The following is a 22,771-nucleotide window of genomic DNA, read 5'->3' on the forward strand; positions in this document are numbered from 1 at the left end:
GTCTGCTGTCCATCATGTTGGAAAGTTCTCTGGCCAAGAGAATGTCTCTCAGGGTTATGGGCTTTGAATCAGCCTGTTTCTCTGCTTTCTCTGATCATCCAAATTACACAAATCTTTATCAAATTGGTACAGTTGGTATTAAGACCTTCTTTTACAGCTGGTACCCTGAGCAAATAAATTCCATATGACCGCCTGGAAGTATGCAATGACTTTAAGAACTACAGATATTTCATAATGATCCTATACTCCGATTTGGATGGTTTTCTTTTATTAGATGGAAAACAGAATACACAAAAAAAACCTTTGTTAGAAACACCTCTTTGATTAAGGATAAAGGACTAAAAATAATTCTCATTATTATTGGAGCTATATTCAATTTATATTATTGATTTATATGTTTATTTCCATCGAGGAGGAGGGCCGCGGAATAGTCAGCCAGAGGAGCTAGAAAGCGTCAAGGGAAAGTGAAAGTCAAGTCCTTGTCCGTTTAGGTTGCTCTTGCTCTTGGTCTTACTACAATTAGGAACTATTCTATTAAAGTTCTAGTTCTTTACTCTGAAATTCGCTTGACGGCACTTGTTTTATTCACTCTACAATTAAGTTGTATACTAATCGGAAAATAAATAAACATTACAAGCCCAATTCATGGGCTTCCAACAGAAGAATAAGTGCTCACCTTTTTTTGGCTGTAACCGGGGATAATTGTGGCATCTGCAATTACCGTAAATGCCGCGTACCTAGCAACGCCTCGCCACCCCCCAAAAACACGCCCAGCGGGGCCACGGGAGCTAGAGATAGAACTTGTAATTCCAATGCCGTATGGGACTAGAAACCAACAAGCGCGTCCGCAAACGTCAGTGAAAATTTGCCAAAATAGAAAAAATATCAGCGAGCGATGGGCGCGCGCCGTCGTCATTTTGAATCACTTAATATTCACGGGAGGTGTACTATCCGACAAAAAAAAAACAACAACAGAACCAAATTGTTTTCGGCAATTCCGAGAGCGAGTGCGTTGTCAACCGTTAAGAGCCTCACCACCAGCTCCCACTCTGGGTCTGGATTCATTCCAGGTTTATCTTTTAATGAGGTGATTGCAGACCCCCAATGTAAGGGTGGGGGGCTTCCTAGAATGATTACAAAGTGTAGAAATTATAGTTATTTTTTTATTGCATTTTTGGCAATTTTCAGTACGAGGCTTGGGTCTTGGTACTCGCAGTTCAGAACGGGCACTGCTATCGAACGGGCGTGTGGCGCGGAGAAAGAAAAGAAATCCGAAATCAAACCAAAGCAAACCAAACCCCAAACCAAAAGCAAACAAAGTCAACGTGTCCGACTCAAGTCAATATTTGCATAGTGTACTCATTATCTGGGTTAAAGTACACGAAATGTCGAGAAAGTCCTGCACCATTATGAAGCGATTTTCGGTGCTGCTACTACTTCTGGTGCCGCACTTGATGGCCCAAACGGAGAGTGCGCTAAGTATATGCGTCTTCCATTCGATCGGGCCTGTTCGAAGCTTAAACCCTTTCTCTTCTCACGCCCAGGCTACGAGCAGGCGCGCCAGGCGGTGCTCACGGCAGAGGAGGAGCTGATGACGGGCGGCCATACGTATCTCAACACCGAGGAGGCCAAGGCGGACGACATTTTCATGCAGTACAAGCTGGGTGAGCTGGCGCAGGGCTTCCGCAATGCCGAGCAAAATGCCGCTGCCATGCACTTCTTCAAGGCCAAGCAGCTGATCGACCGGAGCGGAGTCTTCCGCTTCCTGCAGAAGATGCCCAAGGGAGCTGTGCTCCACCTGCATAACTCTGCCTCGGTGAGCTCCAAGTGGGTGGTGAAGAACATGTCCTACATGCCCGGTATGCTCCGCTGCACCACTGATAAGGGTCGGAGTGTCCTAACGTTCCGACGAGCTCCCAAGGAGCACGAGTGCCAGTCGCAGTATGTGCGTGTCTCCGATGAGAGGCGGAGTTCCATTGATCCACTGGTCTATGATCAGAATTTTGAGCGTCTCATCAATCTGTACACACCGGTTCCGGAGCGTAAGTTTTGGGGGAAACTTCTTTAGCAACCCTCATCAGAGATACTGATTCACTCTTTCAGTGGAGTACCCTACGATCACCAAAGTGTGGGATCGCTTCCAAGACATGTTTGACACTTTTGGGGACGCCATTAGATACCTGCCAGCCTTTCGAGCCTATCACTGGCAGATGCTCGAGGAGCTCTACAACGACAATGTCATGTACGCGGAGATTCGTAGCAGCTTCAAACCAGTAAAGGACTTTTTTTTAAAGATATAGTTTGTGATCATTTCGAGTCCTTTAGTTTATCAAATGACTATTATCAATACTTAAACTAAACTCTTTACCACTCCCAGCAGCTGTACGACGCCAGTGGACGGACCTTTTCGCGGGAGCGAACTATACAGGAGTTCTATGCTCTAAACGAGAAATTCGTACGCCTGCATCCAGACTTCCTGGGCATCAAACTCATCTATGCCGTCTATCGCGGACATGATGTCGATAAAATAAGTGAAATTTTTGAGGAGTTCCGGCAATTGCAGTAAGTACAAATCAGCTTTGAGCGGAGGTTCTCACTGATCTTGCCCTGCTTTATAGCAAAGCTTTTCCCAACTTTGTGGTTGGCTTCGATCTGGTGGGACAGGAGGACAATGGCAAGCCGTTGTATGCTCTATTGCCTGCCTTGAGGGACTTGCCGCGCACAGCACACTTCTTCCTGCACGCGGGAGAGACCAGTGAGTGGATCGAAGGAGCTGACATGAGGTCATCAAGCAAGATATGCCTCGTTTCAGATTGGTTTGGGGCCTCAACGGACATCAATCTGCTCGATGCACTACTTCTCAATAGCACCCGAATCGGCCATGGTTATGCGTTAGCCAAGCATCCGATCCTCCTCAATGCGGTCAAGACTCGCCAGATAGCCGTGGAGGTGAGCCCCATCTCGAATCAGGTGCTGCACTTGGTATGGGATATGCGCAACCATCCGGGTGCCCAGTACATGGCGCTGGACGTCCCGATGGTGATATGCAACGATGATCCTGGTTTCTGGAATGCCAAGGGATTGAGCTACGACTTTTACTATGCCATCATGAGCCTCGCTCCCAATAATGCTGGACTGCGAGTGCTCAAAAGTCTCGTGTGGAACTCGGTGCGATACTCCCTGCTCACAGAGGAGGAACAAAAGCGAGCCTACCAAATCTTAGAGCTGACATGGTCGCGATTTATTGACAAAGTGCTGCAGGGCAGTGTCTTCTAATTGCAGATCTTGCCATTAAACTACAGAATACTAATTAAATAACAAAAAAAACTAAAAAATACTCTTGGATATTTATGTGTAAAGCATCGATTTTTTAATCCATCTAAGCCTCTGAAAATCACTCATTGTATGAGGGGAACCGATTGATTTTATGGAGAGCCCGCCAACAGATCCTTCTCTTTTCTTGTGTGCTGCTGGACAAATCGTTCGCAGCTCTCCTGGATCTGCAAGTAGGCAGCATGAAAGCCAGCCATGCCTTGTGTCTGTGAAAAGATACAAGACACAATCTTGGTACAATATTCAAATGCTTTCTTGGTGATAATTACAAAGTATGGATCCGGAATGATCTCATCTTCCTTGCGGCCCAGAAAGCTGCCCAGCAGCATTATCTTACACTGAGGACGAGGCTCTAGCCTGGCTGCCAATTGGCGAAGCTCCGACAGGTTGCTGTTGTCCATGCCAAGAACGTAATCAAATTCGTAAAAGTCTTGCGACGTTATCTGAAAAGCAATGATAGAACATTACAGATAATTGTGTAATATGTGTTTAAGTACCTTACAATCCGCTTACCATTCGACCCAAGTGTGTTGTCTTCAGACCATGTTGCTTTAGCAGTTGTTGGCCACGTCCCTGAGCCTCTATGCCTACATTCCAATCCCTGAGGCCCGCACTGTCCGTATGCCAGTCATCCAGTTGATGTTTCACTATCAAATGGTTCAGGACAGCCTCCGCCATGGGCGAGCGACAGGTGTTGCCTTAGATGCACAATTTAAAATTAAATTAATATGCATTTGATTGTTTTATGTACATTTGCTTACCTATGCACACGAACAGAACCTTCATCGCGGCGGAGATAATACGAACTGCAGGTTCCGACGATTAGTGCGCTGACTCATTTAAGAATTTCACAATCTATCTTCGGCGTGCCGAATATCAGATGCCCTTCAATGTGGACGTTCAATACGTGGACTTTTTTCGAACGCCCAGCTACAAGATCGGGGAATATACTATATATAATTTGTGAGTCGGGGATGGGTCACCAACTTTTGCCCAATTTTATAATACCCTCTTCAAGGGTATAATAAAACCAGTTCGCGCATTGTACCAGACATTTATTACTTCAACTATGAGTATATCACAAAATCCATTTAGACCAGACGTTCCTTCATGAAGGCGGCGCAGGCCACAACACACTGCTGGTAGGCGGTCTCAAAGCCAGCAGCTCCACTCTCCTGCAAGGTCAAAGGGGACAATTCAAGGGTAAGTCATAAATCTTTGATTGCAGCTAACCGACTTACATAATAGGGATCCTCAATGATGCGGTTCTTGGCCTCCAGTCCGAAGTCACCCAGCATGAGCAGCTCCGCCTTCGAACCCTTGGGCGCCAGCCGTCGCAGCTCACTCATGTTGTCCTCGTCCATGCCGAAAATGTAGTCGAATTCGGCAAAGTCCTGCTTCTTGATCTGGCGCACAATATGGGTGCATTTGAGGTCGTGCTGCGCCAACGTGCTTATGGCCCGGGGATCTGCCCGATTGCCCACATGCCACGACCCAATCGCTGCACTGTCAACCACAACATTCTTCTTGTTCGCCTTTTCCAAAGTGTCCACCATCACCACCTCAGCAATTGGGGAGCGGCAGATGTTCCCTGCAGACGGAAAGCTTGTCAATTACATCAACGCTCCTATTAGAAGCGTATTATTTACCCAAACAAATCATTAGAATTTTCTGCACCATCGTTGTTTACAAATGTTACACGTGCCGGCTGTTGATTAACCCGCGTAACCCCCCAACTTTTAAACAGGTGAACTACTTGAGCTGAACCGCGGAAAATAGTGTCGTTTGTAAATTCTTATTGTAGATCCATACTATCTTTCCTTTTTACTTTACAAAAAACACGATATCTTTTACCTGAACTGCGTTACATTTTCATTGTTTACGGTAGGATATAAAAATACCCCCTTGGTCTACAATGGGTTAATCGTTCTCCGTCAAGGATTGGAAACCATATTCCTCGATTTTTATGTGTGATATACTTACAGAAAATCGACCTTATTTTTCAATTAGATCAAATATACCATAACATTTTGATTGCTGAATTGATTTAACTGTTTAATCCAAATGATTCAGGTTCTACGTTCATTTGAAATTGGCTCCAAATTTGAATTCGTTTGATGTTGTTTTCAATAATTTTATTCAATGGTACAATATGAATGGTTCGCATATCTTTTCAAATGTAGCCATGTTCATCAGCTGAAAATCATTATACATATAATGTAATATGGATCCTCGATGCTACCCTCGTCTGCCTTCAGGCCGAAATCTGCAAGAAGCAGCATCTTGGCGTTGGGCTAGGCGTTTGTGGGAAGCCATATTGCTCCGAACCATGCCCAAAATATAGTCGAATCACCCACGCTGGTGCACTCGATATTGTGACTGACCAGACGCTCGTCCGGCCTGGAGCCGTGGTGCCAACCCTCTGTCGCGGCGCTCTCTACATGCCAATCCTTCTGCACCCCCGCCCTGGGAATCAAGTCACGCATCACAGCCGCGGCGATGAGGGAGCGGCAATGCGTGTGCATTGCATTTGCATTTTAATTAATGGATTCTTTCAGGGATATGCTCTACGCACCCACGCAGACCACCAGCACGTTCTTCTTCTGAGATGTCCGCGACATGGTTTAATATTTGGAAATTGTAATGTAGTGAGGATAGGAATGGTGGAACAAGAAATGTATAATGGTTTCTAAAACAATCTACAACAAAACTGTCCCGATATTTGTATCCCTACTTACAGTAAACATTCATTCTACTAAAACGTAAAATAAACATTGGATCTGAGCAGAGTTTGGGCCGTTACGTGGTGTCAAGTGGGAAAAACGTAACTCTCTGGATCACACCTCTGCCACTTCCTGTTGCCTGCTGTCTGCTGCACTGCATCCTGTTTACCCACGCTCCGTATTTAATGTTTTAAATGTATTTAAAGTTCATCTGTAGAGGACACACGGGGTCATCTGTCCTCCGGGTACCACTTTTGCCAGTGGAATGAATGAAGAGGTGATGAGCACTGTCCTCTCTCTCTGGTTGCCCATGAATATGCAAGAGGCTGCATCCGCTGTGCACCATCCGCCTCCCCCGAAGAGCAGGCTGGATTCCAAATTTTTAATGACTTTTAAGGAGGCGATGACACTGCCAGCAAGAGAGCCTGCCCTCTGGTTGGTAAGCCCTAAAGCAGGTTGGTCACCTGGCCAGGTCCCGGGGTCTCGTTTCTCAGGCATGGTGTCTGCCTGAAATAAAGTTGCTTTTAAAATAAATTTGGTTTGTTTTTGGAGAGGAAAAACTGAGTTTTATGCAAATTGTATACCAACCATTAAGGCAAACAAAAGCCAGACGTACATATGTATGTCTGTACATAAGCTTTGCCAAGATTTTGTAGTTGTTGTACTACCCTTGCAGAGGGTATTAGGATTGTGACCAGATGGCCATCTTCCAAAGCTGTCTAGAATGGACCATTTCACTCGGTGTACAGATTGGAACCAACAAAATCGGGACTTATATACGAGCGAATATTTCTCTCCCAGACCCCTCTGGAAGAGTATCAAAAGCGTCTGGTCCTGAAGAATAGTTTTCTCTCTTGTTGGTTCATGTTGTTTTTGGGACCCGACGACAGGAGGGACTTGCAGGAGGCGGAGGCGGCTTTGACGGCATCAAAGTGAGCTTGTCGGATTGCAGACAAATGTTACGTACTCTCATCACACTCTTACATATGCAAATGTCCCTGGCTGGCTGGCTGGATGGATGGATGGATGGCGTTGCTGCAGTGCGTCCTCCGCAATTGACAATTGTTGAAAATGCAAATGTAAATGGAAATGCAAAGACATGTGCCCCACAACAACAACAACAACAAACACGGCAGCCACCGCAGAAACAACATGCATACGAGTACATACATACATATGTATGCCACAAGAGGAGGCAGAGGCTAGGCGTTGTCGGGGCTATCATCATCCGGCGACGATGACGTCTCCTCGGATAAGATGAACGCCGGCAGTGCCAGCTGCAGAGTCAACAACATGGACGGACTGGAGCGACAAATACTACGGGAAAGGTCAGTGCAAATAGAATGAAAACGAAATAGATTCTCAAGTGCAAATGAGGCAAATGATAAGAGGTAAAAAGACAATCATCTATCCCGCTGAGATGACAGTTCTGAACAAACATGTCTCGGCTTGAACAGATGAGCATCCAACAGCCATTTTGCATTTTGCATTTGGCAAATGAAAAGCGGAAAAGCTAGCAAGTTAGCTGGCAGACAACTTGTCTGTACATATCTCTCGGCATATCTGTATCTCTGTTTAGCGGAGTGCTTATTTTCATCTGTATCTTTCTGTCGGTGTGTCTGTCCTCTGCAGCTTCATCAAATATTTAGCGCCAGGCAGGCGTTGGAGGAGGAGTGGCGTTGGTGGCAGGGAGGCAGGGAGGCAGGTCCGGGGAAATACAAATAGGAGCATTGTGCTCGTTGAAAGTAAATACAAAACGGACATAGCATAGCTTGGATAACCACTTTGATAAAGTGCGAATCAAGACTCGACTGTTTTTATACTCTAAGGAGATCTAAAGATACTAATTTTCAAAATGCATATTTCGATTCAAAGGAAGGCACAGCGAAAATTCGACATAAGATAAGGGAATGCCTGAAGGTCTACTAATGAAATTGTTGATAAATTAAAGATGAAGCATTTAAAATATTGCAAGCGCCTTAAGTCGTATCCATTTCCGCTGGTAAATATATTTACGCACGAAAAACAATCTTCCCACACTCTCACCCACCCGATATACCCTTGCGGACAGCCAGAGTTTGAGGGGTATAAAAACAGTAAAACTACCCTGCAATTTATTGGGTGTGGGAGGGGAGACAGAGACAGCAGCCGGCACAGCCAAAAAGCCGGCAACAACAAACTCTAGCAACAAAAGTGGGGCTGCTGTCAACATGCTGCCGAGCAGTGGGGAATGTTGCCAAAGTTCGTTTCGTGCCGGCAGCCATGGTACAACTATAGAAGGTACAAACACTTTACCCCCTCTTTTTTTGGTACCACATGTAGCCATCCTGCACTCTAATGGGAATACGGTTTTTGCTACTCACCCACAAAAAACACACCCTCAACAACCCTCACAAGGAGCAGGAGATGTCATACCTTTTATGGTTATACCATGCCGGCAACCATGCAAGCAAAATTGCATTTGTATGTGTGCTGTCAACAAACTGCATTTGACTGTCTGTGTGCATTTATCTCGTTCCGACTTGTTACAGCAGCAACCGTGGTTCAAAAATCGATGCTTAGGTCGATGCAGAAGATCTTTCGATATCGAAAATTTGTGCTGGTAGAAATATTTAAATTACCTATGGGTGTATGCAAATTTAGAAAGGGAGGGAGGGAAATGAGATCCTTATTCTCACAAAATGTTTGCTTGTTTTTGCTAATCCACTAGATCTCACTGATAATCTAAGCTAAAAACCAGATAAGCATATGATATATAAAACGATCAATTTATGTGTCACCGATTATAAACAAATAAATTATAAATATATAAATTCCAGTCAAGTCTCGAGGAATACCACTACGATAACTGTGTAAAGGTTATAGATCATAGATAAATGCTAGGCACTAGGGCATATTTAGGTCTTGCAAACGGAATTCAAAGTGCATACCATCATATATCACATTTATCGCAGCACAAAGATATTTGTACCCACTGTGCAGTGGTTCAAACAAATACTTGTTTTCAACGTCGTTCAGTAGTACTAGTTGGGTTTTGGGTTATTTTACTTGGAAACGTGAACCGAGGCGGACGTGTGCGGAGCTACCTCTCGGACAAAACAAAACGATACGAAACGAACGAACGCGGGCGCGTAGACAGAATCGAAGCAACCGCGCTATAAAAATACATACCACCGACAACAAACAAAGCAACTTACACTACGAGTCCCCCCGTATGCCGTCTGTTTGTCTTTAGTTTTATGGCGCGCGTCAGGTAGATTTCGATCATTTTTGTTGTTTCGTCGCGGGTTTTATGGCTAACAAAATCATCCATCCGGCTAAAGAGCTATAGATTGCTAAACAAAAGCAAGTACAAAGTACGGGAGTGTAGTGTAGTGTAGTTTACACTCTCCAGCTACTACAAGAGTGCGAGTTCTAGTGCCCAGTGCCGCAGCCACATCTCGGGATTACTCATCATCGGCATATCGGCATATTGGAGTGGAGTAACCAAAGAAGAAGACCCAGAGACGACGACGACGACGACGACGACATTTCACTGCGCTTCATGGTGGTTTCTCGGGTCCCCAGTGTCCCAGTGTCCGCCCCAGTGATTTGTCTCGTTCTTTCGCATGCTCGTTGCGGTTACAGCAACTTTACGAAATCACAAACCAGTATCTGAGCCAGTGTATCTGTAAGATACAAAAAGGCAGCTCCAGAGCACATATTGGAATTTACTTAACACGTATGCGACGCACCACTACTACCACCATCATTGGAATCAGCACCACTACCAGCAACCACCAGCACGAAAAACATCTCGAAAACGGAGCCCAGCGCTTGGTCTATTGGATTTTCGACACGAAACGACTCTCACATCGTCCGGGTAGGTACACAAGAGTCAAGAATTGGTCGGTTGCTCGTAGCTGAGTTTTCTCAAGAAAAATAATGAAAAACATACACTCTCCGATCTGCTATCAGGCCGATGCAGGCAAACACTTGTTCAGTTTTCAGCTGCGTTTTTCCACCCTCGCTCGGCTTGGCTAATGAAGCTGACCTGCCTCGCCGCGGCCAGCTACCTGTTTGGATTGACCCTCGGCGGCAGTGCAGCTAGGTTTTCCCATTAGCCGATAGAAGATCTCCCTACCACATATCGAAAGCTATTTATAAATGCTGCCCCTGACGGTGTCGTGCCCCCTGTCTCTGTCCCTGTCCCTGTCCCGCCGTGTCCCGTCCAGAGCCACGGCTTACGCGCTGCGCTGTGCGTTTGGGGCCCAGGCTGAAGCCCCAGAGCCGGTTTTTGGCCTGTCTCTCTCTCTCTGGATGTCTCTCTGTCTGGCTGTCTTTCTGTCTTTCTGTCCATCTGTCCGTCTGTCCGTCTGGCGGGGCCAGCATCAATTCAATTTCTACTGGCTGAGTGAGTTTTTACTGCGATGAAGAATCTCCATCTCCGACTCTCGAGCGGTTACCCGAGTCTCTTCCACTTCCTCTCGGTCTCCGGGGTCGTCTCCTCTTCAGTACGAGTATCTCAAGCTGGTTTCGTGCTGTTTTCTTTTCTCTGGCTTTGTTTTCTTTCGTTTCGTTTTCGTTTTTTACCATTTGCTGATCATGTTGCCTCTGCTTGTGCTTCTGGCCTCTACTGATGATGATGCTGTGGCTTATTGCCGCCAAGATTATTGGCGATTTTTTGTTTTCTTCGCTGACTGGCTGGCTGGCTGGCTGGCTAGCTGGCTTCCCCCGTCCAAGAAGGTGCATGGCCTTATTTACCCACTTTCCGAATCGCTCACCGATTTGTGCCCGTTTTCTGTCCGACTGCGGCTTTGTGAGTTGTGTGTAAGTGTGCTGCTGAATCATACTCGGATCGTTTGAATACTTTAGCCAGACACACACTGAATCGGGTCTCGGGACGGCACACCCATGGCCCGCTTCAGCATTGACTCAACCCCAAACAATGCGACAGTGGAGCATTGTTGTGGAGCCCCATGGACACGACCAACCCTTTCGGACCCATAGCCACACCAACGGTCGAGAAAAAACAAAATCAAAATGCAAAACTTGTTGCTAATAAACAACAATTACAGCAACAGAAACAAGTTCAGCTAACCACAAAAATGCTCACAAGTCGTTGCCCAGGAGCACACAGCACACACGGCACCAGGCAGCAGGCCCCAAAGGTAGAGCCAGCTCCAGAGCCAGGGACACTCGTAGAAGCCGACCACCGCCTGTCACAGCACTTTTTTGTTTTTCAGTTTTTTCCATTGGTCTTCCTCTGAAGTGAGTGCCATGTGAAGACCAGAAAAAAAGCAGCCCAGTTGCCAGCTGCGTCCGCTCACCAGATCTAGAGCCAATGTGGCTGCAAAAGTGGCCATAACTGTGTCAGTGTGCAAGTGGAAGAGGTCTAAGCCTATTAAGCTCAGCGGCTTAGGATCGCTTGGCCTGGTCAGCAGCGTGTGAGAGGCGGCATCGAAGCGGGCAAGAAGCGATTCTCGAACGCCTCAATGTTGAGGGCGATTAAGTCTAATTAGTGGCGACAGACGTCACAGAATTGGCGCAAGCTCAAAGAGATTTCCGTCCAGGCCAAGTGGGTGCAGTGGGGTGGGGTGCTGTGGGGCAGCCTAATTAGAAGAGCTGCCAATTAAGAGTTATGCCAGCACCATTGATGCCCTCGTCTTTGCCACTTTCGCTAGATGGATATATAAATGTTCTCAGAAAGAGCGAGAGAGAGAGAGATTTTAATGAACTCGCCAACTTTATTATAATTCTTGTTTGTTGGTGCATGTTGAACGCTGCCCTACGCCCACCATCGTGTCTGGGGTCTAAATCTCCTCCTGGCTGCGCCTCACGCAGCGGGCCACCTTCCGCTTGAACTCGGCGGGATCCTCGCGATACTCTTTGGCGGCATCGACATTGGCAGCGGACTCGCTATTGGGATCGGTGAGCATCGATATGACCGATAGGAGAATGGTCTCCACGGTGTGAACGGGCAGCCAGCGCTCCTCGGCCTTCTCGTAGCCCCACTTGTCGTCGCCCGGCTCGTGCAGAATGGAGATGCAGACGTTGCCGCCCTTTTCGATGTTCGGGTGCCATATATCGGTGACGAACTTCATGGTCGGCGGCCGCAGCGGATACTCCTTGGGGAAGATGAGATGGGCCTTGAAGCAGCCGCCCTCGTACAGGGTTTCGGGCGGGCCAATGATCACCACCTCCCACTTGAAGATGTCCGCGTCGTTGATCAGGCCGGCGGAGAAGCCCTCAACCGGATTGCGGTGAAGCTCTGTAAGCTGGCGCCTCAGTAGTAGGGATGCTTGCTGTTCTGACATGTTGCTATGGTACTAGACTGCGGACGAAGGGGCATGGAGTGGCCTCTTTGAGGTGCTTTGAGACGGATTTATTATTCGAATTCTACTTACTGGAATTTTGCGCTCGAGTCTATCTTTTTTTTTTGTTTTTTTTATTTTCCTGTAATTCTGAATTATGTCGAATGCATGCCACAGGCAACAGATACTGCCAGAGCTGCCCTGTTTGTTTCCAGTTGAAAATTACTTGTATTTTTTGTAGTCTCGAGATTTTTGTTAGTACATTTTGTGGGAGTTCTTCCCCACACCATGAGAACCATCGATGTTCTGCTTCCATTTATACAGCAGTGTCTTTAAGGCCGCAGGGGATTACAGAAATGTCTTATCTAATGATACACTGATTGTTGGTGCCTTGATGGGTAGAAAAGATCAAAGAAATGTGCTGTAAGTCGCAAAAATAATCGAACACCTGCGTTCGAAAAGGACGCACCTTTTGGCCACCACTAGGCCTTCATGCTTATCCTGTGTAAAGACGCATGAGGCAGCCCCAGTGTAAACACTTTCTAATACTAAGGTTCTCTCTAGACTCGTTATTCTCGTTAGATTTCGTGGACTAGCCAGTGCGACCAATCGGTATTAAATTTGAAGCTGGTGGCAGGTTGGCGGGGACTTTGTAGCAATCGTAAGAATGTTTTGGAAAGTTCCGATTTGCGGCCTGTGGAATGGGGCCAAGGAAAGTTCTTTGCTTTTGTGTCCCAGGCTTTTAGTCGATTAAAATTAAAATTACTTGGCTGGCTACTGCTTTTCCTTTGTGCCTTTTTGCCTTTTTGCCTGGCTGCTGGGCCGTCGTGCTGGCTGAATGGAAGTTATGATGGCTGCCACATTGTTGCCGTTGCTCTCGGCTTTCGTAATTGCGCATAGTTGTGGCACACAGAGTTGCAACTTCGACCACGACATGTGGCTATCCCCCCTCCCGCTCCGTCTCTGTGGCTTTTTTTGCCAATTGCATTTTCGACTTGCGCCGTTTTGCTGGCATTTCAAAATCCCCCATCGTTCGAGCCCCCCCCACTCTGCCGCTCTACCACTCCCAGGGGGAGATCTGACTATCGCCAGCCCGAAAATTATGTTGCCGCAAATGTGTGAATTGTTAATGTCTCTTTGCCAGCCTGCCCGCTGGCCCACGGAGCTGTGGAGGTACGAATACGAATACGAGTACGAGTACGAGTGGATGTGGATGTACTACCAGTATCTGTGGCTGACTTTTCATGTGGCTTGCCGTTTGGCGTTTCGGCATTGCCGGTTTTTCAAGTTTTCCATGCAGCAGCAGCAGCAGCAGCAGCAAGCGCGTTTTCACACATTCCAGCAGAGTTTGAGTGGTAATATTTACCTAGTCAGTCGTTGCTGCCACAGCAACAACATGTGTACGCTTCTAACACACAGTGTGTGAGAGAGAGAGAGATATACGAAATTTGCTAAATTATCAGGCACATGCCAGGAGGAGGCCAGGAGAATGCATCTCGAGGCTCTCTGGAGAACGATGGAAAACATGTTTGGCCAACCGACAGCCGCACATAAGACTGACAGCTGCTGCTCTTCTGGTTCTTCCGCTCAACAAATGCCCATTTAAGTGCCACATGTCGGAGGCGCACTGGGGAAAGCGATATGATATGATGCCATCGAGAGCTAGTCACACGTGCCATGCCATCGTGCCACCATGCCACCAAGGAGGGGAACTCGTATTTCCATTTAGCCGGGGGAAAAGTGTCGCTCGTTCAAAGTGATAAAGTGGCATTGACTCCGCGGCGGCGTTTCAACTCATTTCATTTCGTTTCATTCCGTTTTGTCGAATTGATTTTCAATATTCATTAAGACGAACGCCCGCCCGCCCGTCACCCGCCCACAACAGACAACGCCCACTCGCCCGGGTCGTTGCCGTGGCATCTCTCTGTAATTGGACGGCGGGGGAGCGGGGAGCGGAGAGCACCGCTTGCTGCTGCGGGGGTTGCACGTTCAATTTCGTTTTCGTTTATTCTTTTATTTTCTTTTTTCGGTGGGCGTGCCCCGGTATGCGACAATTGCACTTCCGGCAACACGCCAACTTGCCACGACCACCAGCATACAACAAATACTCTATTCTCTGTTTTTTTGTTGGACTTGGGCTCGCTCTGGAGAGCAGGTGCTGGCTGGCTCCCTGTGTGCGTGCCTCAAATTGCTGGCTCGTCAAAACAGCTGACGGCGTCGATCAATTGAAATTGCTTTTCATCTCCCATCGAGGCCCGTTCTCCCTATAGAGGTGTGTGCACCATCGATCCCGTATTGCGGTTAGTTCTTGATGACTTCCTGCACCTAATGACTAAGCAACTGAGCAACTGTGGCACTGGGGGCACTGGTGGCCCTGGTGCTGCAACCTGCTGATGGATCGTCTCTCAGCAGGCCATCGGGGGTATACAAATAGTTCAAGCCGAGGTGCACTTCTCAAGCATTCTCTAATAAAATAGTGGCCCCAGGGCGCCTCTCTCTCCGCACTTCTAGAGTTCCCATAAATTTGAGTTAAGCGAGTGACCAACAGGATTGCAGCTCTTTATTGGCGCTTTGAGTTATGGATTCCCATTTCGCATACACTCGTACACTTGTGCTCCGGACATAATTTCCAATTGCATGCAGAAAAATGTGAAAAAATTGCTGTGCACAGAGTTGGCCATTACCCCATACCCCTTACCCCTAACTGGGGGTGTGGAGAACAAAACAATGCCAAAGGGGGAACTCAATAAATTGCAGAAAAGCGAAAAGTGGAAAGAACGCAAAATAAACAGAAACAGAATAAAAGCAAAAACGAAGCTGAAGCTGAAGAAAAAACAAGCAGCTTTCCTCCACTTGCAATTTTAATGTGTTTTGTGCGTTGCTCCTCGGTTTATAATTGAGTTGCCAGTTGGAGCCGAAGCTGCCACCAGCAGCACCACTCACAGTGCACTGTTCCACAATTCCAGTACCCCCAGTGGCAGCACAGAACTAGTGGCAGTGGAAGTGGGTGGAGTGGGTTTTGCAATTGAGAGTTTGCTGTGCGGCCGTGTGCACTGAATGCGAAAAAGTTCCAAGTTCTGCACACTTTTCGACTGAAACGCGATATTATTATACATATTTCCTTTAGTGTTATTATTATTCTCATAATATTCAGACGGGACCGGGACCGGGACCGCAGCCCGGACCCACCTTTTGTGCGATGCATTCAAATGGAAAGGCACACAGGCAGGCAGGCATCCAGACGCTTGGGGATCTGGTGCACTGCCGCCCGAAAGACAAAAGCCTTCCTCGATGTGGTCCGTAATGAGTGCTTCCGTCAAGAGAGATAGACTCTTGGCCCAAACGGGACCGACCGCATTTAAAAGCGCATTTTCCTTCTATCCACGATTACGTATATAATTTGTGGGGGCTTTAACGCCGGCCAAGTCCAGTCCGATCCGGTCCGTCCCTTCATAATCACTCAATTTGTTGCTTCATTAACGGTGCGGGGTATTCGGTCTGTAATTTGCCCAAGAAACACTTCATTTGTCTGACCAGAGCCCAGACCAGACCAGACCAGACCAGACCCCGCCATGTGTGAAATGTAAGGCGTTATGCGTACAATATTTCATAACTCTTGAGACTCTGGCAAACAAATGAGAAAAAGTGTGCTACTGGGGTCCGGTCCGCTATCCCCCCCTCCCCCGCCCCCCTAGATGAGCCGTTAGACAGCGCTGATGGGCCTCTTCGCAGAGTTCATTTACTCCGCGGCGACGCTGCCCTTTTACCAAGAAAATTCTGCTGGAAAGACTCAGAGCCGACGCTATTTGTAGTTTTTATTTCCTTTATTTTCTTCTGTTTTGTTCATACTATATTTTGCTATGAACATTTCGTTTTTAAATGCTTGACTTGTCGTTTTTTCGTGTTCCGGGTGAGCAGAACGCGGAGCAGAACGGGGGGGCCGGCCGGGTAGGGCTTGGACAAAAAAAAAACAAATCCAAGCTTGGCCTAAAAAAGTGCTTATTAAATTTAATGACAGCACGTTTGCTTGCGAAAAGCGATTCGACTTTTTGTTTGGTTCAGCTTCGGTTTTTGTAGCTCTTTTCCAACCTTTAGTTATATCGCTTTTTGAATACTTTTTCTGTTTTTGTTTGTTTCGTATTCTGTTTATTGGGGGGCTGGGGCTCATTGGGAGCACAAAGGCCATAACAGCACAGTCTTTAAGTTTAATTATGTGGCAGGCATCACTCTTCACTCCTCTCCATGAAGGGGCTATCATGGCCATAATAGTTGTAGGGTTTCAATTGAAACTGTAACAAATTTTATGGTATATGGGGGCCAACGAAAGTTAGTTTTGATTTGATGAGGCTTAGATAATAGTTTGTTTCCCTTAACACATCGCACAGGAAATCTGAAGGCATCATATCTCATATCTTAAGTTGAAAGGAAACGAAAGATGCATTAATCCTAGACAGATCTCCTCCATCTGCGAATATGGGAAATTTGTACAGCGAATCAACGTCATTTGGGGCATAAGCCACTGAGCCGAGTCTCTCTTTTCTAATTTTTTGTACTAACTGACATCCTGCCATCGTGACTGCAGCAACTCTTGGCCAACTGTCGCTTGTGCATTGCCGGATTTCTCATAATTATGTACAACAGAGTGGCATAAATTTATGACTAGCAGACAGTTTGGCATTTGCTTGCGGTAAGCAGGCAGTGAAAGTATTTTAATTAAATGCCCTCCCCCCTCCGCTTCACTGCGGACCGGACGGGACCTTCAATGGGCATTTAGACCTGCAGGTTATGAGGCGGTAATTTGCAATTTCAGAGCCATGGCTCGCTCAACTGGTTTCTTGGCAAGCACAGAGGAGGCCCAGAGGAGGCACAGAGGAGGCACAGAGGCATCGGCACCCCCCGATGGGAAGAAAGCAGGCAGGGGACGTGCTCGTTGAACTTCAAATTGTGCGCAAAAAAAGTGAAATTCAGTTTTGGCTTGGTCTTCACGTCTGCACCATTCCATCATTGTGGCCAAGTTAATGAACTGTATACAAAGTCTAGGCGAAAAAGAGGGGAATAAATCTGTGGGCCAAGCAGGAAGCCAAGCAACTTTGTAACATTAGCACAGTTCCCTCCCGACCCGAACACAAAAACTATGCTAATTTCTTTGCTCTCATCTTGGGCCCTGTGCAGATTTTTGAAATGAATTCATTTTCGTTTCGTTTGCGGCAAATGAAAGCAACAGCCAGTCGCCCCACACACGGAAGGGCGGACCTGCTTGCGTGCCAAGGCGTTGGCCACAAATGTTGACTTTTATTCACACAATTACAGCCGGCAAATTTGCATTCGTTTCCTCTCTGCCTCGCCAGTACACCTGTTCACCTGTTCCCCTGCTGTTCGCCTGCTCCCCTGTTACCCTGCTGTTCGCCTGCTCCCCTGTTCCCCTGCTGTTCGCCTGTTCCCTGCCTGTTCAGTGGAGCGTGTCGATGGGAGAGGGAGCCGTCGCTTCACTTGTTAACAATTAAGCGACGAACCCTTGACATTGTCTCGTGGAGACATGGCCAAGACTTCGATGTTCGCCCACTGACCTGGCACTGGCCCTGGCCCTGGCCCTGCCTCTGACTCTGGAGACCACCGATTGGGGCCATCTAATTAGCTTTCTTTTGGACATACCCCGCACAATGCCCGCCTTTGTGAGTTCCAGTTGTACAAAAGTTTCGTTTTCAGCCTTTAAATTAACATTTTCAAAGCAAACAAACAAAGTGGGGAGACATGGAAATGCTCAAAAATTCACTCGGTTTCCTATAAATTATTCAAATTCAAAACTGACCCGCGGCTTTCATTGCATTTGGTTTCGTTTTGTTTGCGATGTGACGAGGCACCTTAGGCTCTGTGGGAATAACGTCTCGAAGAAGTCATAAAACTAACAGTTGAGCGGAAATTAACACAGATACTTGGGTATAGGTGGTGGCACGGCACCGGCACTCGAGGCACCACTGGCCTCGAGGAGGGCCCTCCAATGTCTGGGCTCCGAACAACACAACAATCGGTTGTCTCTCTCTCTCTGTGTTATGACAATTCATTGGAATTGAGTCGTGGATGGGAAATGATGCCAGTGGCAGATGGCAGATGGTAGATAGGGTGCAGACAGGTGGTGGCCCACCTATAAAGCGGATTATGTTTTGGTCTAAATAGCCATCAGATGACGTTGCAAATATACCCATAGGTATCATTAGTCTACAGTTAGGCTTTGATACGCTGAAGATATCTCTTCCGTTAAGATGGAGGATTGGGAACACAAACCATTGTCAGGGCATTCCTAAGAGTGCTCTCTGGAAGTGGAGCTACAGAAGACGTATCTGTGGACACGCCTGAGGGCAGACTTCCTTCATAAATCTAGCATTTCTCTGCTGCCAATTAATGTAAAAGAAATCCGATTGATCTTATCACATTAACCTGCATTTCCTGTTGTCTTTGGCCTGGTATTGTTCTGTGGCCCTGGGGCACAGCCCAGTGCGTTCCATTTCGCTTCTCTGAACTTCGCTGAAAGAGAATAAATTGTGCCAATTTTCTATATATAGTAGGGTATAGGGTGTATAGGCCTGTAAAGAATCGGCGAGGGAAGGAGATACGTACGTACACACATGGCCACTTCATCACGCAGCGTTGCCCAAGCGTGCTGCTGCTCTCCTCTTGTTGCATGCAACTAAGCGTCACCGTCGCCAGGCAGCAGCCAGCAGCCAGCGGCGGCCACGGCCTCAGACCCCGGCCTCTCGCAGTGTATTGCCCCGCCCGGAGGCAGCCTCCTCTATTGTTCTGGCCGCTCGTGCTTGTGCTAGATTTATGCACTGCCAAGCCCCAGTCTCCGGTCCCCCCCCCCATGCTCCCCCCCTGCACACAGAGTTTCGATTTCAATTTAAGGCGGATGTTGATGTTCGTTTTAATTGCGGACTGCAGAATTATAATTCATAAATGTTGCATTGCTGCTCTGCTGCATTGAGACGTCTCGGGTTGCAGTTGCCCCACAAGGAGGCACTGAACTTGGTGAGTCGAATGGAAATGGTCAAAAGGGAGGCCAAGGCGATTGGCCAAGAGTCCCAGGTCTCACTTTCGGATGCGGTTCGGTGGCCTTTGGCTGCCAATGCACTTGACACTGGCACTGCCTGCCACTGCCACGGCCACTGCCACTGTCACTGAAGCTGCATCAATTTAGCAATTGCTGATTGAACTGGATGTGGCAGAGCCTGGTCCCGGGCCTAGTGGCAGTGGCACTCACTTTCACTGATCGAAAGCGTGAAGCCAAAGTTTAATTGAATCTGCAGCTGCTTCTGCTACGCTGCTCGGCTGCCAGCAACAATGATTGGTAACATTCAATGGACCCGGGCTCTTACCAACTTTCAAACTTGGCCATTTGAAAGTTATTGGCCACAAGTGCGCTGCTCTCCATCGACATGTACGTACATACAGTGGGCGCTCCATTGCAACACACACACACGGACACACACACGAACACACTCTCGTTTACAGAAGAAACTCGAAAACTGAGAAACGTGTCAGCAAGTCTGGTGACTGCCGACTGGCGGCTGAGGTTGCGGGGCCGCAGAGAAAAAAAAAAACCTTAACTTGGCTTTCCACTTCGAGAGTTGCGACAAAATCAATAAGAAAACTTGGCTCTGGCCTGGGACTGAAATGGGCTAAGGCAGGCTCTAAAGCAGTTCTTCAAAATCAGGGGCGTGACCGCTGGCAGGGGGCGTGCCCCCGGTGCAGCAATTTGTTGTACGCGTCGCCTTAAATTGGGTCACCAAAAAAATGTTCAATTATTTGCTGTTGCGTCGCCGATGTTGGGTGAAATGCAGCGGCGTGCCCCAACGGTGCCAGTCTCTCTCTCTCCCTCTCCCTCTCTCTCGCTTGGGGAGTTGTGGGGGGAGGCGGGAGTCGTGAGATGGGGATTTGGTGGCGCACATTGATTTTGGGCTTACACAAAACTCGTTTTCTGTGTTGATGTAAGCGAGATTTTTTTGCTGGCAGCTGTGGGCGTTTTTTATTTTATTTTTTAACGCGTCGAATTTGTATACACTTTAGGGGAAGTTTTTATGAAAAACTAACCGTTTCTCTTTATTTTTTATCAGCTTTTGTGTGTTACTTTAGTGGGAAATGATTGCAGCAGTATCTTAGCGCCAAATGATAAAGTTTGAGCTATATCAGGGCGATAAGAGTGAGATTCAGGCAAAGAGTGCTATTCCACCAATCTTAAAACCAAAAATATATGATAAGCAATGTTTAGAATTTAAGCATTCATTGGAACACAGAAGAGAGGTACCCTCGAATATGTCTCGAAGAGTGTGTATTGCATGGGCTTGAATAAACAAACAAAAATGCTTCATAAAACACATAAATTTGAAAGAAATAAACATATAAATGCAACAAAGCAATATAGTTTTATCTATTTTTTGCAATAAATCAGCCTCCAGCACATTGTTGCAGTTCCTGTGCAACCCTGTAGGAAACAGCTGAGCCACGAAATCAAAAGCAAAGCCAATGCGGGAATACCCATATCAAGATATGCTCCAAGGAGTGCATCTCATCTTCGTTGTATGACAGACTAAATTTCTTTCTTTCATCTCATTTTATTTTCTCTCTCCACTCGTCGTATTTTATGAGTTTTACAACAAGTTTATAAGCCCAAAACCCTTCGGCACACATGGGAATGCCACAGATACACACATACGTGCGTGTGTGTGTGTGTTTGTGCTGCGACTTTCCATTTGCAGAGATTTCCACATTTCAAATTTTATATTTGAGATTTCAATATGTAAACGCCGTTTATACCAAATCCGCCATGAATAAAATTCGTCTCGATTCGATGCCTGAATCGTATCGAATTGGTCTGATTTGGTATGGATGGAGTGGAAGGGCTTCCTCGTAGGGGGGCCAGTGCCCAAATGGGATTTGCGTTTATGAGCCAGAGCCTGAGGGGGAGGCGAAATTCCAGCCCCGAGTTCACATTAAAGCAGTTGCACAAATCAATGCAGTTGCACAGAACGGGGGCCCAGAAGTTTGATCGATTCATTTGGGGTTCTGTGGCACCACCACACCCCGCCATATCATTGCTGGCAGGGTCATAAACGCAGAAGTGGGGGGCGCAGAGAAAGAGAGAGGGAGAGGGCGAGCACTTTAAGCAAATTGTAACAGTTGCGGTTGGCCTGGTCGTTCGGTTAGCCTCGTAGCCCCATAGACACTGTGGACGACTGTCGTCTCTCGACTGTTTACTGGCCAAGCGCATAAACTGGCAAAGGGAATGGGGAATGGGCTATGAGGCCTGGAGCCATGGTCTGGGGTGTGGTCCGCACTGCGTCGCTTGACTAAATGTTTGGAACACTTTGTGGCCGGGCGAGGGGGATTGTCGTGACGGTGGCGCTGGAACATTATTAAGTTGTTTGGTCGACATCATTTTGGTTGATTTATTCGGGTAAATTGAATCAATTTATTGCCTCATTTCAAATATTTTGTTCTCCTTATCAGGCTGCCCCACATTCTAGACTCTCGGCTCTCGACTCTCGACTGATAAGCGCATCACAAATGTTGCAAGTAGAAAATGTTGACACAAATGTGCTGTAAAATTGTGCTAAGCAGACACTCCAGCAGCTGCTCTTGTCGCTGTCTGCCTCTCGGGCTCTCTTCTCTGGGCTGCTGCTCTAGCAATTTGCTGTCAAATTGTCGCAAATTCTTACAAGCGCCGCTCATTAAAATTACCCAAATGCCAACGCCAATTGCAATTGCAATTGCAATTGCCAGGGCAGCGTGCTGCGACTGCGACTGCGAGTCGAGTTGAGTGGGAAAAGCGGCATCGCATGACAAATGGCAGCATTGAGTTCCAGACAAGTGCCACCAAGTGCTACTGCCTCTTGCCTCCTGCCTCCGCCTTCTCCGGCTCCGGCTCCCATTCAACGATTTGGCAATGCAATTTTCCCTCGAAAAGCCAGCTGCAATGGAATTGGCCCTCTCTCTTGGCCTGGTCTGGCCCGGCATGGGCGCTGTTCAACAAATTTGTCTCTTGCATTTTGCAACGTGATTTCGGGGCACTTGAAGGGGGCAGCCCAGCCAGCCAGCCAGCTGATAAGCGGGCTACTTGTCTACTTGCCCCCGGACTCCAAGACAGCTGAAAGTGCTGCCATAGATATAATGTTGGAAAACGCTGATTACGAGTATTACGAGCACTCTGCTGATGACACGCTGGCAAGAGACAGGCAGAGCAGGGCAGGGCAGGGCAGGGCAGGGAAGGCAGGGAGTTGGTAATACGAGTACAAGCCAAGACAAAATGTGCTGATCGAGCGGGAAATTGCTTAATGAAGCGTGGCAGATAGAAATACTCGTAACGGAATTGCCAGCATTATACGACTATGGCCAAGGCATCAGTCAGGTGAGAGCAGCCGCAGCCACGGC

At 47.3% G+C, this 22,771-nt stretch overlaps 5 protein-coding genes and 1 pseudogene across 6 annotated transcripts in view; 2 read left to right on the forward strand and 4 right to left on the reverse strand.

Annotated features, from left to right (window-relative positions):
• Positions 1-1,208: 1,208 nt before the first annotated feature.
• Positions 1,209-3,327, forward strand: Adgf-C (Adenosine deaminase-related growth factor C). Of its 2 annotated transcripts, none has more exons than XM_015181652.2 (6): positions 1,209-1,479; positions 1,545-2,042; positions 2,104-2,273; positions 2,378-2,562; positions 2,619-2,755; positions 2,813-3,327. In XM_015181652.2, exons 1-6 carry the CDS (start codon positions 1,386-1,388, stop codon positions 3,274-3,276), a joined length of 1,548 nt encoding a protein of 515 aa, XP_015037138.2. In that variant the 5' UTR covers positions 1,209-1,385; the 3' UTR covers positions 3,277-3,327. The 2 variants fall into 2 exon arrangements, with proteins under 2 accessions (XP_015037138.2, XP_002137317.4); XM_002137281.4 differs by having other exon boundaries at positions 1,210-1,479; positions 2,381-2,562.
• A 20-nt stretch (positions 3,328-3,347) lies between these two features.
• Positions 3,348-4,226, reverse strand: Argp (Arginine phosphatase). The gene is made up of 4 exons (XM_001358382.4): positions 4,095-4,226; positions 3,847-4,031; positions 3,603-3,776; positions 3,348-3,539 (listed from the first exon to the last, which is right to left on the reverse strand). Exons 1-4 carry the CDS (start codon positions 4,117-4,119, stop codon positions 3,426-3,428), a joined length of 498 nt encoding a protein of 165 aa, XP_001358419.3. The 5' UTR covers positions 4,120-4,226; the 3' UTR covers positions 3,348-3,425.
• A 147-nt stretch (positions 4,227-4,373) lies between these two features.
• On the reverse strand, positions 4,374-5,111 carry LOC4801300 (low molecular weight phosphotyrosine protein phosphatase 1). The gene is made up of 3 exons (XM_001358381.4): positions 4,983-5,111; positions 4,575-4,924; positions 4,374-4,508 (listed from the first exon to the last, which is right to left on the reverse strand). Exons 1-3 carry the CDS (start codon positions 5,011-5,013, stop codon positions 4,425-4,427), a joined length of 465 nt encoding a protein of 154 aa, XP_001358418.3. The 5' UTR covers positions 5,014-5,111; the 3' UTR covers positions 4,374-4,424.
• A 350-nt stretch (positions 5,112-5,461) lies between these two features.
• Positions 5,462-7,169, reverse strand: LOC26533867 (low molecular weight phosphotyrosine protein phosphatase 2-like; annotated as a pseudogene).
• Positions 7,170-8,997: 1,828 nt separating this feature from the next.
• Positions 8,998-22,771, forward strand: part of kmr (pleckstrin homology domain-containing family A member kramer) — a 46,369-nt gene continuing 32,595 nt past the window's right edge. Inside the window, exon 1 of the mRNA XM_033376734.1 lies at positions 8,998-9,918. The gene's annotated coding sequence lies outside the window, so the exon portion shown is untranslated. The remainder of the gene's footprint in view (positions 9,919-22,771) is intronic.
• Ubc87F (Ubiquitin conjugating enzyme 87F) lies at positions 11,749-12,583 on the reverse strand. Its single transcript, XM_001358383.4, has 2 exons — positions 12,443-12,583; positions 11,749-12,369 (listed from the first exon to the last, which is right to left on the reverse strand). Exon 2 carries the CDS (start codon positions 12,350-12,352, stop codon positions 11,849-11,851), a length of 504 nt encoding a protein of 167 aa, XP_001358420.1. The 5' UTR covers positions 12,353-12,369; positions 12,443-12,583; the 3' UTR covers positions 11,749-11,848.

The sequence above is a fragment of the Drosophila pseudoobscura genome, chromosome 2 (genome assembly GCF_009870125.1).
Source record: "Drosophila pseudoobscura strain MV-25-SWS-2005 chromosome 2, UCI_Dpse_MV25, whole genome shotgun sequence".
NCBI lineage: Eukaryota > Metazoa > Arthropoda > Insecta > Diptera > Drosophilidae > Drosophila > Drosophila pseudoobscura.

Excerpts from the sequence above, each read along its gene's own strand:
- LOC4801300 (XM_001358381.4), bottom strand. The coding sequence starts at position 5,013 with ATGGTGCAGAAAATTCTAATGATTTGTTTGG. Across the intron at positions 4,925-4,982 it reads AATTCTAATGATTTGTTTGG|GGAACATCTGCCGCTCCCCA; the intron begins GTAAATAATACG and ends TTCCGTCTGCAG. Across the intron at positions 4,509-4,574 it reads TCATTGAGGATCCCTATTAT|GAGAGTGGAGCTGCTGGCTT; the intron begins GTAAGTCGGTTA and ends TTGACCTTGCAG.
- Adgf-C (XM_015181652.2), top strand. The coding sequence starts at position 1,386 with ATGTCGAGAAAGTCCTGCACCATTATGAAGCGATTTTCGGTGCTGCTA. Across the intron at positions 1,480-1,544 it reads CCAAACGGAGAGTGCGCTAA|GCTACGAGCAGGCGCGCCAG; the intron begins GTATATGCGTCT and ends TCTCACGCCCAG. Across the intron at positions 2,043-2,103 it reads GTACACACCGGTTCCGGAGC|TGGAGTACCCTACGATCACC; the intron begins GTAAGTTTTGGG and ends TCACTCTTTCAG.
- Argp (XM_001358382.4), bottom strand. The coding sequence starts at position 4,119 with ATGAAGGTTCTGTTCGTGTGCATAG. Across the intron at positions 4,032-4,094 it reads GGTTCTGTTCGTGTGCATAG|GCAACACCTGTCGCTCGCCC; the intron begins GTAAGCAAATGT and ends TGTGCATCTAAG. Across the intron at positions 3,540-3,602 it reads TCATTCCGGATCCATACTTT|ACACAAGGCATGGCTGGCTT; the intron begins GTAATTATCACC and ends ATCTTTTCACAG.
- Ubc87F (XM_001358383.4), bottom strand. The coding sequence starts at position 12,352 with ATGTCAGAACAGCAAGCATCCCTACTACTGAGGCGCCAGCTTACAGAG.